Below are 13,810 nucleotides of genomic sequence, written 5' to 3'. Positions count from 1 at the left end.
ATCACTGGGTATTCTCATTTTAACGATCCTAAAAGGGCTCAAGACCTGAGCAGTAGGGATGCTGTTGCTCTGAATTGAATCTTCTTCCTGTCTATTACATGTGTGAGCTGATCTTGTCTGTAACAGTAGAGACAATGACCTCTGTACTGTGCCTATCACCAGGGCCGGGGGTGGGGGGAGCTGCCGCGGGGGGGGGGTGCCTCAGGGCGGGGGGGGGAGGGGAGCTGCTGCAGGGCTGGGGAGGGCGCAAGGTGGAAGTTTCGCCTAGGGCACAAAACATCCTTGCACCGGCCCTGCCCATCACTTAACATAAAGAGCATTGGCAGGATTGTATTAGAGTCTAGAGTTAGGATCACAGGGAGAACTGCAGGTCAGGACTGAAGGACATTGGGAAGAAGGAGATGACTGGCTCTACACAGTACTGCCAGTCCCTCATGTTCATGGGTACCACCTTTCAAAATATATGAAACTAAAATAAACTAAAAGCGGTAAGGGAATTCTGTCTGAGTCAGAAAGGCATCTCAGGGGAGTCAAGTGTAAAAGAGCAATGTATGCTTCCCCCTGGCCCCGCCCACTTTCTGTTCCCCTGAAAATCTTCAGCTATCAAACTGGAGAAGCTGGGATCTTTTGGGCTAAAAATTAACAAAACACAAGCCCCTGTGGAGGATCAAATGCTTTATTCACCACTGGCTTAAGTGAGGGGAACTCCATTGAGTTAGGGAAATGCACCCTCTCTGGCCAGTTGTGAATTTGTCACCAAGCCTCTATAAATACATGTCCAGAAAGTTTCTCTCTTCCCTTGCATCAGCTTCCTGTTCCCAGCCTTTCTTAGCTTTGCAACATGTTCGGTGCCAGTAAACTCTTAGCATGTTCTTTATCAATTAAAACTTTTACACTTAACTGCTGCTTTTCCTCTCTGCGTTCTTCTGCATTCAGCATGTTTGATGGATTGATAAGTCACCCTCTGATGCTACAGATTTCGTTTTGCATGTAATGTTATTAGGAAGCACTCAACTACAGTTTTGATAGGCACAGTATCAATGAACAAATAACTTGCAAAGGAGTTGTTTTTACTCCCTGCCATCAAATATTGTGTAGTTTTACTTTGTGCTGTTAATCAGTTGCCATGTTCCACTCCATAGGTGGCTGCATTTCAGTGGTGTCCAAAGTGAGGGTGTATATAATTATAATATACACTCTGCAGTCCTTCAGATGGGGAAAGGCATTCTATAAATGTCAGACCTCTTATTCTCCTCCTCCTCCTCACTAAGGTCAACCTCATGCCCATACCATTTTGTTAAACCATGCGGACTTTGAATGATACTAGCATTGCATGGAACTCTTTCATTTTAATATTTCACTTATTTCTGAATTAGATGTGCAATTGTTTGCCTTTAATAGTCGTACTGCAGTGGGTATGGCTTATGTATAGAGAGCAGCCAACAGGCAAAACATGTGCCAATAAAAAATTATACATACCAGGCTGTTCTGCTTTTTGCGGATTTTCCATGTGCGTGGCTCTACAACAAGGTAGCTATTCTATTTGCATCCTTGGAGCATGCTTTGATCCAACACCACAATGTGCCAGTGTTCCACATGTGTGCAGTTTATGGGATTACAGGGTGTTGGCAATAATGGAGAGACAAGCAAATGCATTTTCCTTCTCAAAGTAATTCATTTCCAGTCCAGCTTTGCCTTTTTTTCTCCAGCTGATTAAATTTATCTCCTCCTCCTCAGATTCCCCATATGCTTATTAAAAAGAAAAACAGACTGCATGATCATTAGATTCTGCACATTCCCGTGAACTGGCTGCATGATTAGCACTTCTTGAAAGGCAACGGGTTTGTGGAATATTTCTGTGGGGGTCTAATTTGGTCATTGTGTCATCTAAGATGACAGGTTTCCCTCCCAATTCTCAGCCCCAGTCGTTCCTCCCACCCAGAGCAGCACAGGTAAGGAAGTCTGTTGGATTTTCTGCCTTGACGCTGCCTGCGTAAAGTGCCACAGTTCTTAAACATAAAGCTTTGTGTGGGGGTCTGATGATCTTTAGCCTGCTTACAGAGCACAGGAAGTCTGCTTGAATTAAACAGCCTTGATGTGTTTAGCCTTGTCAAGCCAATTAACTCCCCAAGTCCAGTGCACTCTCTGCTCTAAAGTGTTGCTGATACTTCGACTTACATTCACTTTTACAGAAGTATTACCCCAGAACTGTTCACCGTGAGCCTTTTAATGCCTGCTAGTCTTCAAGCAGCTGCCCTATTAATGACAAAAGATTCTAATGTGACAAGCAAGTGGCTAGTTATGGCTGTGTCTGTATTAACCTTGCAAAGCAGATGAACGCTGCCATCTCCCTTAATGTGGGAGGGTGTACTGAGTACTTTCGGAAATCTCTGCTTTCTTATTGCTATAAAAGCCTGGCAGGTACCAGAAACACAGGCAAAGCAGCACGGTAGTTTAAACCACTACCGGTGAAAATTCATGTCCCCTACATAAGACCCAAATAAAGCCGTGTTTTCTGCAGGTGAAGTGTGAGGGGTGAAATCCATCTCTCAATGAGGATCTGGGTGCAGAGCAGCTGTACAGCCCTTCTGTTCTGGTATTCCTTCTCAGGGTCCCCACCCCCTCACCCTCCGAGGGGCCTCTGAGGTAATGTAATTGGGATCCAGGCTTGCCAATGCTGCAATCACCACACACCCTCTTCTGTTTGTGGAAGGCCGGTGTGGGGCTTAAATGTACACATTTTCACCACCTCGATGGAGATTGCTCTGACTTCATTTCATACCCTTTCTGAAGGGCTGGAAACTATTTTCTGTTGGGTAAAGACTAGCTGCAAAATCTAGCATTTCTGGTAAGTAGCCCAAGCCCTGCATGGGCCCATGGCATACAAGGGCAAGTCTAGGATTGGATAATTGGGTTAAATGGGCAGAGGATGATGATGGCCAGCTGATAAGCATACACACCCCAGAATGCTAGCTGTGATCCTCCTTAGCTCGGGCCTTTGCAATACACCACATCAAGGGCAAGCCAGCTTTCTACTTCTTTCAGTTTCATCTCGCTAGGCCCCATGAATGAGAAACGCCCAGGTTCTTCCTTGTTTGGTGTGGTTTCTGAAGTGAGGTGGTGGTGAATGGTGGGGGTGCAGGGCGCAGCGCTTTGGCAATGGTTCCTGGTTAATGGGAAAGCTATTTATCTCTGCAAGCTGGCGTGGATCCTAAAAGAACCTACAGCAAATGGAAACCAGCCTTTAAGAGCCATCTGCTCTCTTTGCTTGTTTGCTTTTCAGTTTTCTTAATGCACCACTCTAGGGAGTGCATTAAAATGCACTTGTGCTGTGCAGTCCTAATGGATTCACAAGTCCAGTATCATTTACTAGTGCAGCTGCTCTCCTTCTAATCAGTTTTGTTCCATGGATTTGCTGGCAGCAGCAGGAATGCTCCCACCCAACATATAAGGCCTGGGCCAGCTCCCCCTGAACTTGATGGGAATTTATTTTGACAATGACTTCAGTAGCAGCAGGATTGGACTCTCAAGATGCTGAGCGCTCTGAAGTTCCAAGGAAGTTTTATGTAGTTTTATGATTTTTCAAACCTTGCCTTTAATTTTGCACATGCAGATTTGGGTGTGTGCTTCATTCATGCCTTTCCCTGGCAACCGCAAAAATGAAGGCTCAGTGGAAAAGATCAGATGAAGTATCCATTGAAGTCAGGCTCTATGTGCAATGGAAAGGACCATCTTGCTGCCGTGCTGGGTCCAATGCAATCTTCTTCACGAATGGTTAACGTTTAAATCTTTAATTTCAGTGGCTTCTTTGCCCTCCCCCCGCCATACCATGGAGGACCAATGGGCCACCAATCCACATCAACAACCTGAACTTAATGGAACAGCTGCTAAACCTGGAGGCTTCTTGGCTGAGAACAGGGGTCCAGGAACACATTTGAAAAATAGATAGATGCAAGCAGCTTTGCTCCAAGCCAAATAGCACAGCGTCCTAGCTAGCGCACATCAATAACAGACTTCCTGTCGGAGAGAAAAAAATCCTATCTAGTGTTCCCGGAGTATTAGGCATCCCAACTTTTTTGAACAGTAAGGGACAGATGAATCTATTGGGGGGAGGAATCTATCACTTCTTAAATAATTTACCCTTTCTGCTAAGAACTGGTCTTATTTGTATCTTTCACTGTATTTTAATTCCTTTTTCTTCTCTGTCTGTTAATCTGCAAGCAGTAAACTGTGATGTGCCAAAGAAAGCAGCATAGTTTTGTCAGTGGACCATTCCAGCTTCAGAGAAAATGGTCTCATTTATGCAGACGATTCTGTGTCTGAAATGGCAATTATGCAATGATAAAGACTTTAAGAGGGAAAGAGAGTGCTTGTTTTTTTTTTTATATTTGACATGTAATTTCTACTATATTGATTCAGAGCAGCTATGCCAGAGGGCACAGCATAATGGAAATTTTAATTTTAGACAAGTGGATCTAATTTTAAGCAGCCACCTTATTGAGGTGTTGGAACAACATGGCAAAAATAAATAAATAAATCATTGTTTGTGGTGGTGTTTTTTTACTGGTGGCAACTTGTCAACCTAGAAATTTAAAAATAAAATTGTGTTGCAGGGGGAAAAGCAATAATCTTTCTGCCTGTGTATTCCAGACTTGCTAAAATAAAACTCCCAGCCTATTATCTCAGCCAAGTTGTTTCTGGCAACTGGGAAATGCTGTCTCGTCCAGATGACACTTGGGTCATTCACGGGTTTTTACAGCAATCCACATTGGACAAGCAAAGATTCCACTGCTTAATTTCACCTTGATGGTTTTCAAAGAAATAACTGTATGGAACTGTCTCTAATGCATCAGAGCTATAGAGACTTGACAATTGTATTGTCTTTTTTTAACAAAGTTAATTTCGCAGTCATTTCCATGGTTCATAAATCTAATTAAAAAATAAAATAAAATGGGAAAATATAGAAAGCAAACAATGGATAGAGGATAAGCTAAAATAATGTGGTTGATCGGTTATTTTTTTAGGTCCAAATCCTGCAATCAGGTCTTTATGCCCATGTGTTGTCCCTTTGGCTTCAATGGTGTCCTAGACAGGTGCAGAGTTCTGCCTACCCAGACCAGATTTCGGAGTCAGGGCCCTTGTCCAGATAAAGGCCTGTCTTTGAAGATACTGACTACTCTCAGGACCGTAAAACCTTCTGGGAAGGGACTGTCTTTTCTCCATTGCCTTGCACAAGAGGGCATGATCCTGATTGGACCATTGGGTACTAGTGGAATACAAAAAAAAAAAAATACAGTAATGCCCATTGATATTCATTGTAGTTGCAGCTATGCATCTGAGAGCAGAGGGCCTGATTCTGACCCTATTGAAGTTGATGATACAATTCCCCTGACCGTCAATAGGATCAGGCTAGGGTGTCTGGCTTTTCTTAAAGAACTTAATGCTGATGCTCAGGGTTGTTTATATAGGTTAGAGTAAAAGGAATATTACTGTCTAAACATTTCTCTTTCTGCATTCTGGGAGTCAGTTATGTGAGCGAATCCTAGCCAAATGTTTATACCTGGTCTTAGCTTTTACCCTATTGTGCTAATAGTGGATCAACAACATTAAATAAAAGCCTCATAATAATAATAATTCAAACAGCAATAATACTGTTAGATCATTTAAACATCCAGCTAACAGTAACTCTTGTCTTTAAACAAGCCTGTGAACGATGCATGGCCAGTAGGTATGGCATTACAAAGTTGCTGCTAACTATTCCTTCTGCCTTTAGATTACTATCTCTGATGGAGCTATGCCATCAGTTGGGATGAAGCCGGCCAGTGCATCATGCCATCATGTGTTCCCAGCAGACCTGCCGCCGAGAGACCTGTTTGTTACGATGAACCACGCAGCGAGTGCAGGAAGGCACCTGACTATCTGTGTAGCTTGTTGTCACTGACCATTGAGTACCTGGGCATGGAGTCTGTTGTTGTGGTGACAGAGTATGATTCGACTGGTGCCCCAGGTGAGGAGTGGGGACAGGACAGACAAGAGGAAGATGAGCATGTGGAACACTGCGGTGAAGAGATGATGGTGTCTGATAGCCAGGGTCTTGCAGGGGAGGGTGTTCCTGGCGCTCTAGGGGGCCCCCAGAGGTGACAAGGGAGCCAAAAGCCAAGCTGAATCTTTCAGGTCAAAAACTATCTCGACAGGAAAGATCAGTCACCCAGTAGCAATGCAGGTGTGAATGAACGTTACATTTACCCATCTCTCCCTTATTCTCCAGTTACATCTCCACATTCTTCTCCTCGGTTGCCCCGGAGGCCGACAGTGGAATCAAATAAAGTTTCTATTACTGGTTTGCAGGTAAGGAAAAATATATCCGATGTAATTTAATGTTTTGCACAGACTTTGCATTTCTGTGATTATGTGTGGCTTTCCTGAGTATAGACCAGTTACTACTTCTGCAGTCTTATTGGTTCAAGATGCTTTTAGCCTATTGCTTTTTGACACAACCTCTTATTCATGGAGGGGTCCTCTTTCGATAGAGTATTTTACGAACTTTAAAGGAAATTCAGAATAGGGTGCAGCCCTAATGAGCCAAAGGTCTTGGGGATTCCTCAATTTATTATATAATCAGATGTCCTTGAATATTTGCTCCTGTGGAGCTCCTAACCTCCCTAAGAAGTGGAGTTGCAGAAGAGCTCTGCTTCTGTGGGGGCTGGGTGTTGTGTATGGTTGGAGCATGAGTTTCCTGTCTAAGTTCCAAAGAATAGGGGCTTGACCTGTGTAACCCATGACAGACATAACCAATGTTGAGTTAACTGAGAGTCTTGGCTGGGATTCAGTCACTCAGCAGGGCACAGTAATTTGTAAAAGTTAACACTTTTTAATGTTCTGAGGTCGGTTTAATTGATAAGTAATCTGATGCTGTGTTTATCTTCACCTTCTGGGTGAGGCGAACATGGTGTTCTTATTTAAGCTTCCTCAGTGGAAGCAGCCATGGATCACCGTGTGTGCACTCTCCTCACCCCTTTTAGGTGGAGACCTCCTGACTGAGGCTTTTCCCTCTCTCTCCCTCCTGACTGGAGTTGTTCCAGGCTGTACAGTTCCCTGCCTGCACTGTCCCCAGCAAGCCAGACTGCCTAAACAGGCCAGCATCTGTGCTTTGCTTTCTCATCAATGGCTATGAACAACGTACTGTTCAGCTACTCATGCCAGCAGTTGAGAGTTCTCACACAGATCTTTATAAGCAAGCACATTTACTCTTAAGGTGAAAGCATTACAGAAAAAAACATTAAAAAAAAAAAAAGTTCCTATACATATGCTTAACGCTTACCAGAGGTCAGTCACCTAAAGTCCTTCCAACCCTTCCCAGGAAGGTTTGGGGCCACCCTTGGACAGAAGCTCCTGTCCATTTGCTGGATCAGAAAGCAGGCTATTTATCCAAACGCCATTTCTTTGTCTGTTGGTCTCTGGAGAATCCAGTTTGGACTAATGTATGCAGCCTCTGCAGCTGGTGGTACGTCTCTGAAGGTGTTAGAACCTGAGTGAATTTGCCTAATCACCCCCCATTGTTCGTAATTCCTGGATGATGTGTGGTCACTCATCCCCATGGAATTACATACAGTCCCTGGCCCACAATGACACATACACTTAATATAGTAAGATCTCTCAAAGATATCGCAGGAAATTGCCATATCTGTCACGGGGGCTAGGAGGTTGTGAATTGTCCAAGTGCTACTCTAATTGGCGAATTGATCCCAGCTCTGAGTAGAACTCATGAGTTCCTGGCTTCCAGTCCTGTGGTTGGACCACTAGACCATACCACTCTGAATATAGCAGCTATTGTGGGGTTTGCAACTCATTGGTGCATCATGAGTTTCTCTATGCAACTTGAACATGGGGAGAATCCTGTGTATCTGCCCTAACTCCCCCAAACAGAGATTCCTCCCTGTCTGTGTGTGTGTGTGGGGGCTATATGACTGGAGCCCTGGCAAAATTTATCACAGCCAACAGTACCACAAACTGGGGGAAGGGATAAAGGGGAGGGGCGGGGAAATGAGAGAGACTTTAGGAATCTGTATAAAGAGTTCTGTGATCTCTGACAACAGCAGCTGATTAAAAAGGGAGGTGGGAGAAATTAATTCCTCCTGCCCATTCTTGCTTAATTATGTATTTTGAAAGGAAAATGCATTTGTGCTAATAACACTCATCTTCTAGCAATAAATCTGTGCATGTTTTATACAATGGGTGGAAGGCATGTGGTCAGTTAGCTTAAAAACAGACATCTTCCTAAGCAATATCTCGTTCAGGGCTGGCACAGGGCCCTTCCCCGGTACCTGAAATAGCAAAGTGTAGTCATCAGTTCTGAAAAGCAATAACCCAGAATAATCAAATGCTCACAATACAAGATAATATGTTATGTTGCAAGGTGCTGATCACCCTGACACTCCTAGTGAAGTCAATAAAGGACTCATCCAACTACATTGCAGTAAGTGGGAGTTTTGCCATTGATGCTCATGGGAGCAGGGGCTTGGGCCTAAATAAATTAGTCAGTGCTTTGCATGATTGTGCCTCGTGTGCTTTTCCAGAAGAAGGCATTTCATAGGAGGGTTCAGATTGGAGTGTTAACCCTTGAGGAATTGGTATTTCCAAAGGCCATGTCTACACTAGCAAGCTTACCGCAGTACAGCTGTACTGATACAGTTGTGCCGCTGTAAGATCACTCGTGTAGCCACGTTGTGCTGGTGTTGTACTTAAAGTACTGCACAGGATCTTTTCAGGGGGGAATAAGACAAAACGCCACATTTATTAGTAATACATGTATTTTTTAACACTGTATTATATGCATATAATATATTACACTTACACACACACACACAAACACACTCCATCTTGTTGTTACCAGTTAGTTGCTCCCCTTAACTTCACTGGCCAGGTGAGTTAGATGGAGGAGGAGGTGGAGCCGGGCTTCTGCCAATCCGGATCGATGCTCCCATGTTGACAAGAGGAGACCCGGGGTCCTCTGCAAGACACCTCACTTTTATAGCAGCTTTCCTCTTATGCAAATCTATACCAGATTCAAACTCTGTGTCTGTGTCCATTGGTCCTTTGTGCTGCTTTCTTTTGAGTGTTGTTCCAATGCTGCAAAGAGGGTGTTTCCAAAAGAAGGTGCTTGCTTCTAACACCCCCTCCCCCCATGCCCTCCTCGGTATGTCTGCTTGTTTTTAATGAGCCCACTTGACACGTTTTATTGTCCTTGGGTCTGGCTCCCAGCCCCTCTCCAACAGTTGAGGCTGTCTGGAGGTGCTGCCTTCCATGCCTTGCTCATCCACACCTTATTCATTCAACAAGGCAATTGATTAAGAGTGGGGGGGGAGAGCTTTTGTTCTACTGCTAGCAAAAAAATTTTTTTTTCTTCTATCTTATTTTATCCTTAGGGGCTATAATATTATACCAAGGGCAATGCAAAGTTTCTAAATGAGGCTTTGATACAAAGTCCCATAAAAACAGAGGTCACACGTGGGTAAACCCACCACAAGGTTATATGAAGAGGCACAATGTAAAGTCATACAAAAATTATCAGAGATTTATCTACACTGGGGGGAGAGAGTTCTCCCATTGACCTCATAAAACCACCTTCAAGGAGTGGCAGTAGCTATGTTGGCGGGAGAGCTTCTCCTGCCAACATAACACTGTCCACACCGGTGCTTCTGTTGGTGTAACTTATGTTGCTCGGGTGTGTTTTTTTCACACCACTGAGCAATCTAAGTTATGTCGACAAAAGTGGTAATGTAGACATGGCCTCAGTAACTGGTTTGAGTTCTTCATGTGTAATTAACTAGTTGTTAATTATGGTAAAAAGACAGCAAAATGAAGGGCTTACTGGTGCTTGAAACAATGTTCAAAGCTGGATGGACTTGATCTTCAGCCCAGTGCATGGGAAATGTGCATGTAAAAAACCACTGTCTGAAATAGTGAGCAGATATACTGTATTGCATGCCCAGAACCTGTCATCTCTAACACAGAACAGGCAGTAAATGTCTGCCGGACAGTGTGTTAAACATACTAAAGGTATTTGGAAGTTAGTCACTAGCTGTTAGTTAAGGACTAAACTTTCCACTGCTTACAAGGCCTGGTGCACTCTGATAGGTTTATAACCTGTTAATTTCAGCTACTGATCTTTATATACCTATTTCATGTGAGTGGTTCTTATTGAGAATGATCACGTGAACGTCAGTAATTAGCCATGTGTAGAAATTCCCAATCTTGGCAAATGGCTGTCATTTATTGCTAATGAAATCAAACATTATAGTTACAATCTGAATGGATTTACATTACCTAACAAATACAGTAATCTGCAGAGTAAAAGATGACATTTATTGTCTAAAGAACATTACATCTGTGATTTAAGAGGTTGTTACTGTTTCAGGATTGTTTGTTTTTTTTTCTTCTCTCTCCAGTTAATTGACTCTAATGGTGCTCTGATGTCTCCAGCTTCTTTGGAGCTCTGTTTATGAATAATGCATTTCTTCTTCTTGTGCAAAAAAAAAAAAATGCAAATAAATACGTGATTGTTTTTGTTATGCCACTGGTTCATGTCAAACTTTTTTTTCCTCCCTTTGTAGGACTGTGTGCAGCTTAATCAATATAAATTGAAAGATGAAATCGGAAAGGTGAATACTTTACAGATTTGGCATATGAGCATTAGGCTGGGAGTTTCGGGGGGGGGGGGGCGGCTATTTAATTTCTTTTATCCTAAGTCAGCTCACACCTTCATAAGTATACTCCATTAAATGTCCTCACCCCTGCTACTTTATGCAATTACAGCTGTTTTCAGTTGTGCTAAAAGGTTAATTTCTAGTCCAATGAAACACAGCAGGTATAATTTCCCATGCAAAAGGGTGATCTGGTTCCATGCTATTAACCTCTCTACCAGAGTTTTTTAATAGATTGGTCAGCACCTGTGGTGATTTCCTGCTCAGGAATGTCCCCAAGATGGCTACTGGTGTATCAGGACTCTCAGGTGACCTGCCTGCATTGGAGCCTGAGGGGCTACCGCACTTGAAACCCACTGTGTTTGTATTGCTAGTGGGCAATTTGAATGGCAGTGTTCTGTGCCATGCTGAGCTCAAACTTGGGGTCACCTTTTGGCTGTGCTGGAGCAGAGGGAGGAGCCCCACAATCATTGTGAATCTGAGGGCCTACAAAGGAGTCCAGAGAGTGACCTCATGTTTCACCCATAGTGGGAGCCACAGTGGCTAATGTGCTTCTCTGACGACCCCCAGGCAGTAACCTGTGGCTGCTGGTGTATTTTTCTAGGGCTCCTATGGGGTTGTGAAGCTCGCGTACAATGAAGATGACAACACCTACTATGTGAGTATCGTTAGGAGAGATTCTCTGGTGAAGCATAGTCTAGTGCTGGGTGCAGGGGCGGATCTGCCTCCCCTCCAGCTTCTGGATGGAGTTGTGAGCATTCCAGCCTGCTCTCTAGCTCCCTGATCTGACACCCACCTTTCTAGCTTTTCTGGGCTGGGCACCAGATCTAATAGCACGCACCAACCAAACAGCACTACCAGAGGTTGCTGCCTCCCTTGTTTGGCAGGCAGGAATCCTGCAGCTTAGAGACTCTCCCTGTTCTCCTCACCCAGCTGCATCTTCTTCCACATCCCTGGCTCCTGCATCAACTTGCCTTGGAGGGGAGAAAATGTGCTGCTTGGCTAGCTGATGAGGTGTGGAAAGAGTGTTTCTCAGCTGGCCCAAGGGCACCAAGTAGGAGCAAGACCTGCCTTAAGGCCATGCTGCCCTTGTGGAGTCAAGATCTTTGGTGGGCGAACCTGGTGGCAAGACCAGAAGGGGGCTGAGAACCTGGGGGAAGGGGGAGAGAAAGTTCTGGGGTGTGAGGAGAGGAGAGCCTGGGAGACACAAGAGAGGGGAAGCGATCCCCCTCAGGTATATCATGGGGGAGTTGCCCCCGAAGATGCTGTATGTGAGCAGAACAATGTCTCCCCAATGCTTCTGAAGATGGATCAAAAACACTTCTTTGTCCTGTGAGGTTTGCGCTCCCTTCTCATCCCCTACACCAGGCCCATTTGACTTTGCACAGAGGTCCAGCGTCTGCCCCCAAGAGCGAGGTTTCAACCTACACATGTGAGTTCTTTGCAGTAGCAGTGACAGAATCTATTTACATATTAATTGTATTGCAGGCAATGAAAGTTCTTTCCAAAAAGAAGCTTATGAGACAAGCAGGCTTTCCACGTAAGTGACAAATGGCTGTTTGATGTGTGGAGAACTAGTGAGATCTACAGCTGAGCAGCAGAGATGGTGGGGTAGTGAAACATATAGCCCCACGGTCTCTGACAGCAGAATTATCGTATATGTATGAGGCAGATATCCTGGTTGGAAAGTGCTTTGTGGCAGTGCTGAATTTTGTGTATATTGATGTTGGAGGTTTGGGACGAGGGCTGGAATGATAGAGGGAAGGTTAATTTGTGGGTTAGGGCAGTGGACTGGGAACCAGAAGATCTTGGTTCTGTTCCTGGCTCTGACAGACATCCTGTGTGACTTTGGGCTAGTCACTTAATTGTGCTGTGCCTAGCTAATGATCCAACCGGTGGACCAAATTCGGTGATGAATCCTGGTCACGTGCCACCTGAGCCATTTTGCACATATGCTAAGAAGAAGCATCAGAGTGGAATTTGGGCCAGAGACTGATGGCATAAATGTAAAAACTCATCAGAGAAAATAAACAAGTTCTTGCCTGCAAAAATGGGGGGGTTGGGAATTTTGATCAGCTGCATTTTGTGCTTTTCTGTAGACTGTATCTCAAACAGTATTGAAATTAAATGTAGATATTTGTCTTGGTAAGGTCATCAGTGACCATGTGTATTAAGCAATGATTTGGCCTTTCTCTCTTTTAAATGATCTTTTTGTTAGTGCATTTTGCGGTGCACTAGGGTTATTCAAATACATGCATCATGGCATGCTCCTCAGAGGTGCCCAATACCTGCAACGCCCAGAGAACTCGGGGGGAGGGAAATCTTTGCACTGCTGAAGATCAGGCCTTTTATCCGGTGACTGTTGATGAGGTGCTACCTTGGCTCAGCCACATGTATCAGCTGCCAGCTTTTATTACTTGTCTTGTGCTACCTGCCTCCTGTATCTTTACCATTTTAAACAGGCCGCCCACCTCCTCGAGGTGCCAAAGCCACATCCGAAGGCTGTTTGGAACCAAAAGGGCCCATTGAACAGGTGTACCAAGAGATCGCCATCTTGAAAAAGCTGGACCATCCTAATGTAGTGAAACTGGTGGAGGTGAGACTGGCTGAAATGTTAACTTGCAATTACAATATTAGGGTGTGCAGGGGCTGAAGGCGTTCAGTACAGAATACGGGTGTTCCTTGAAAGGCAGGACGTTTGTCATCCGGAAAGCCATTCCTATATTGATCTGTCCAGTGTGGTTGAAGGTCCATCTTTAAAATAAATAAGTAATAAATAATAATAAATCTTCAGAGCATTCAAGCGTCTAGCTTGACTCGAGCAATGCCTGTTTGTAGATTTACATGGAGGGATGCATGTGCAATTGGTTTTCTGTGGGCTTCAGTAACCTGTTTTGTGGACACACACACTGGATGTGCAATCTAGTCGTGCTTGGACACCAGGAATAAAATGATCTTTGTTCTGCAAGGCACTCAGTATGCATCAATCTGAAAGAGAAATGGTAACCTAGGAGCATCTCTGTGTACCAGTCGAGATGGAATTGGGGTCTGGTTCCTATATCTCAGAATCAGATGCTTGTTTTCCTCCATTTTAAAATGGTGATTTT

General features: G+C 44.2%; 1 protein-coding gene across 10 annotated transcripts in view; it reads left to right on the top strand.

Moving 5' to 3' along the window:
- Window positions 1–13,810, top strand: part of CAMKK2 (calcium/calmodulin dependent protein kinase kinase 2) — a 57,969-nt gene that overhangs the window by 9,485 nt on the left and 34,674 nt on the right. For all 10 annotated transcript variants that reach the window (XR_010592805.1, XR_010592804.1, XR_010592806.1 and 7 more), the window contains 6 exons: window positions 5,774–6,007; window positions 6,269–6,348; window positions 10,614–10,661; window positions 11,308–11,361; window positions 12,192–12,243; window positions 13,166–13,299. Coding sequence is in view for 7 of the 10 variants with exons in the window: in XM_065568085.1 (XP_065424157.1) it covers window positions 5,830–6,007; window positions 6,269–6,348; window positions 10,614–10,661; window positions 11,308–11,361; window positions 12,192–12,243; window positions 13,166–13,299 (546 nt within the window). In the remaining 3 variants the exon portion in view is untranslated. The remainder of the gene's footprint in view (window positions 1–5,773; window positions 6,008–6,268; window positions 6,349–10,613; window positions 10,662–11,307; window positions 11,362–12,191; window positions 12,244–13,165; window positions 13,300–13,810) is intronic.

This window comes from Chrysemys picta, chromosome 15, assembly GCF_011386835.1.
Source record: "Chrysemys picta bellii isolate R12L10 chromosome 15, ASM1138683v2, whole genome shotgun sequence".
Lineage (NCBI taxonomy): Eukaryota > Metazoa > Chordata > Testudines > Emydidae > Chrysemys > Chrysemys picta.
This window is presented reverse-complemented; position numbering and strand designations above follow the sequence as displayed.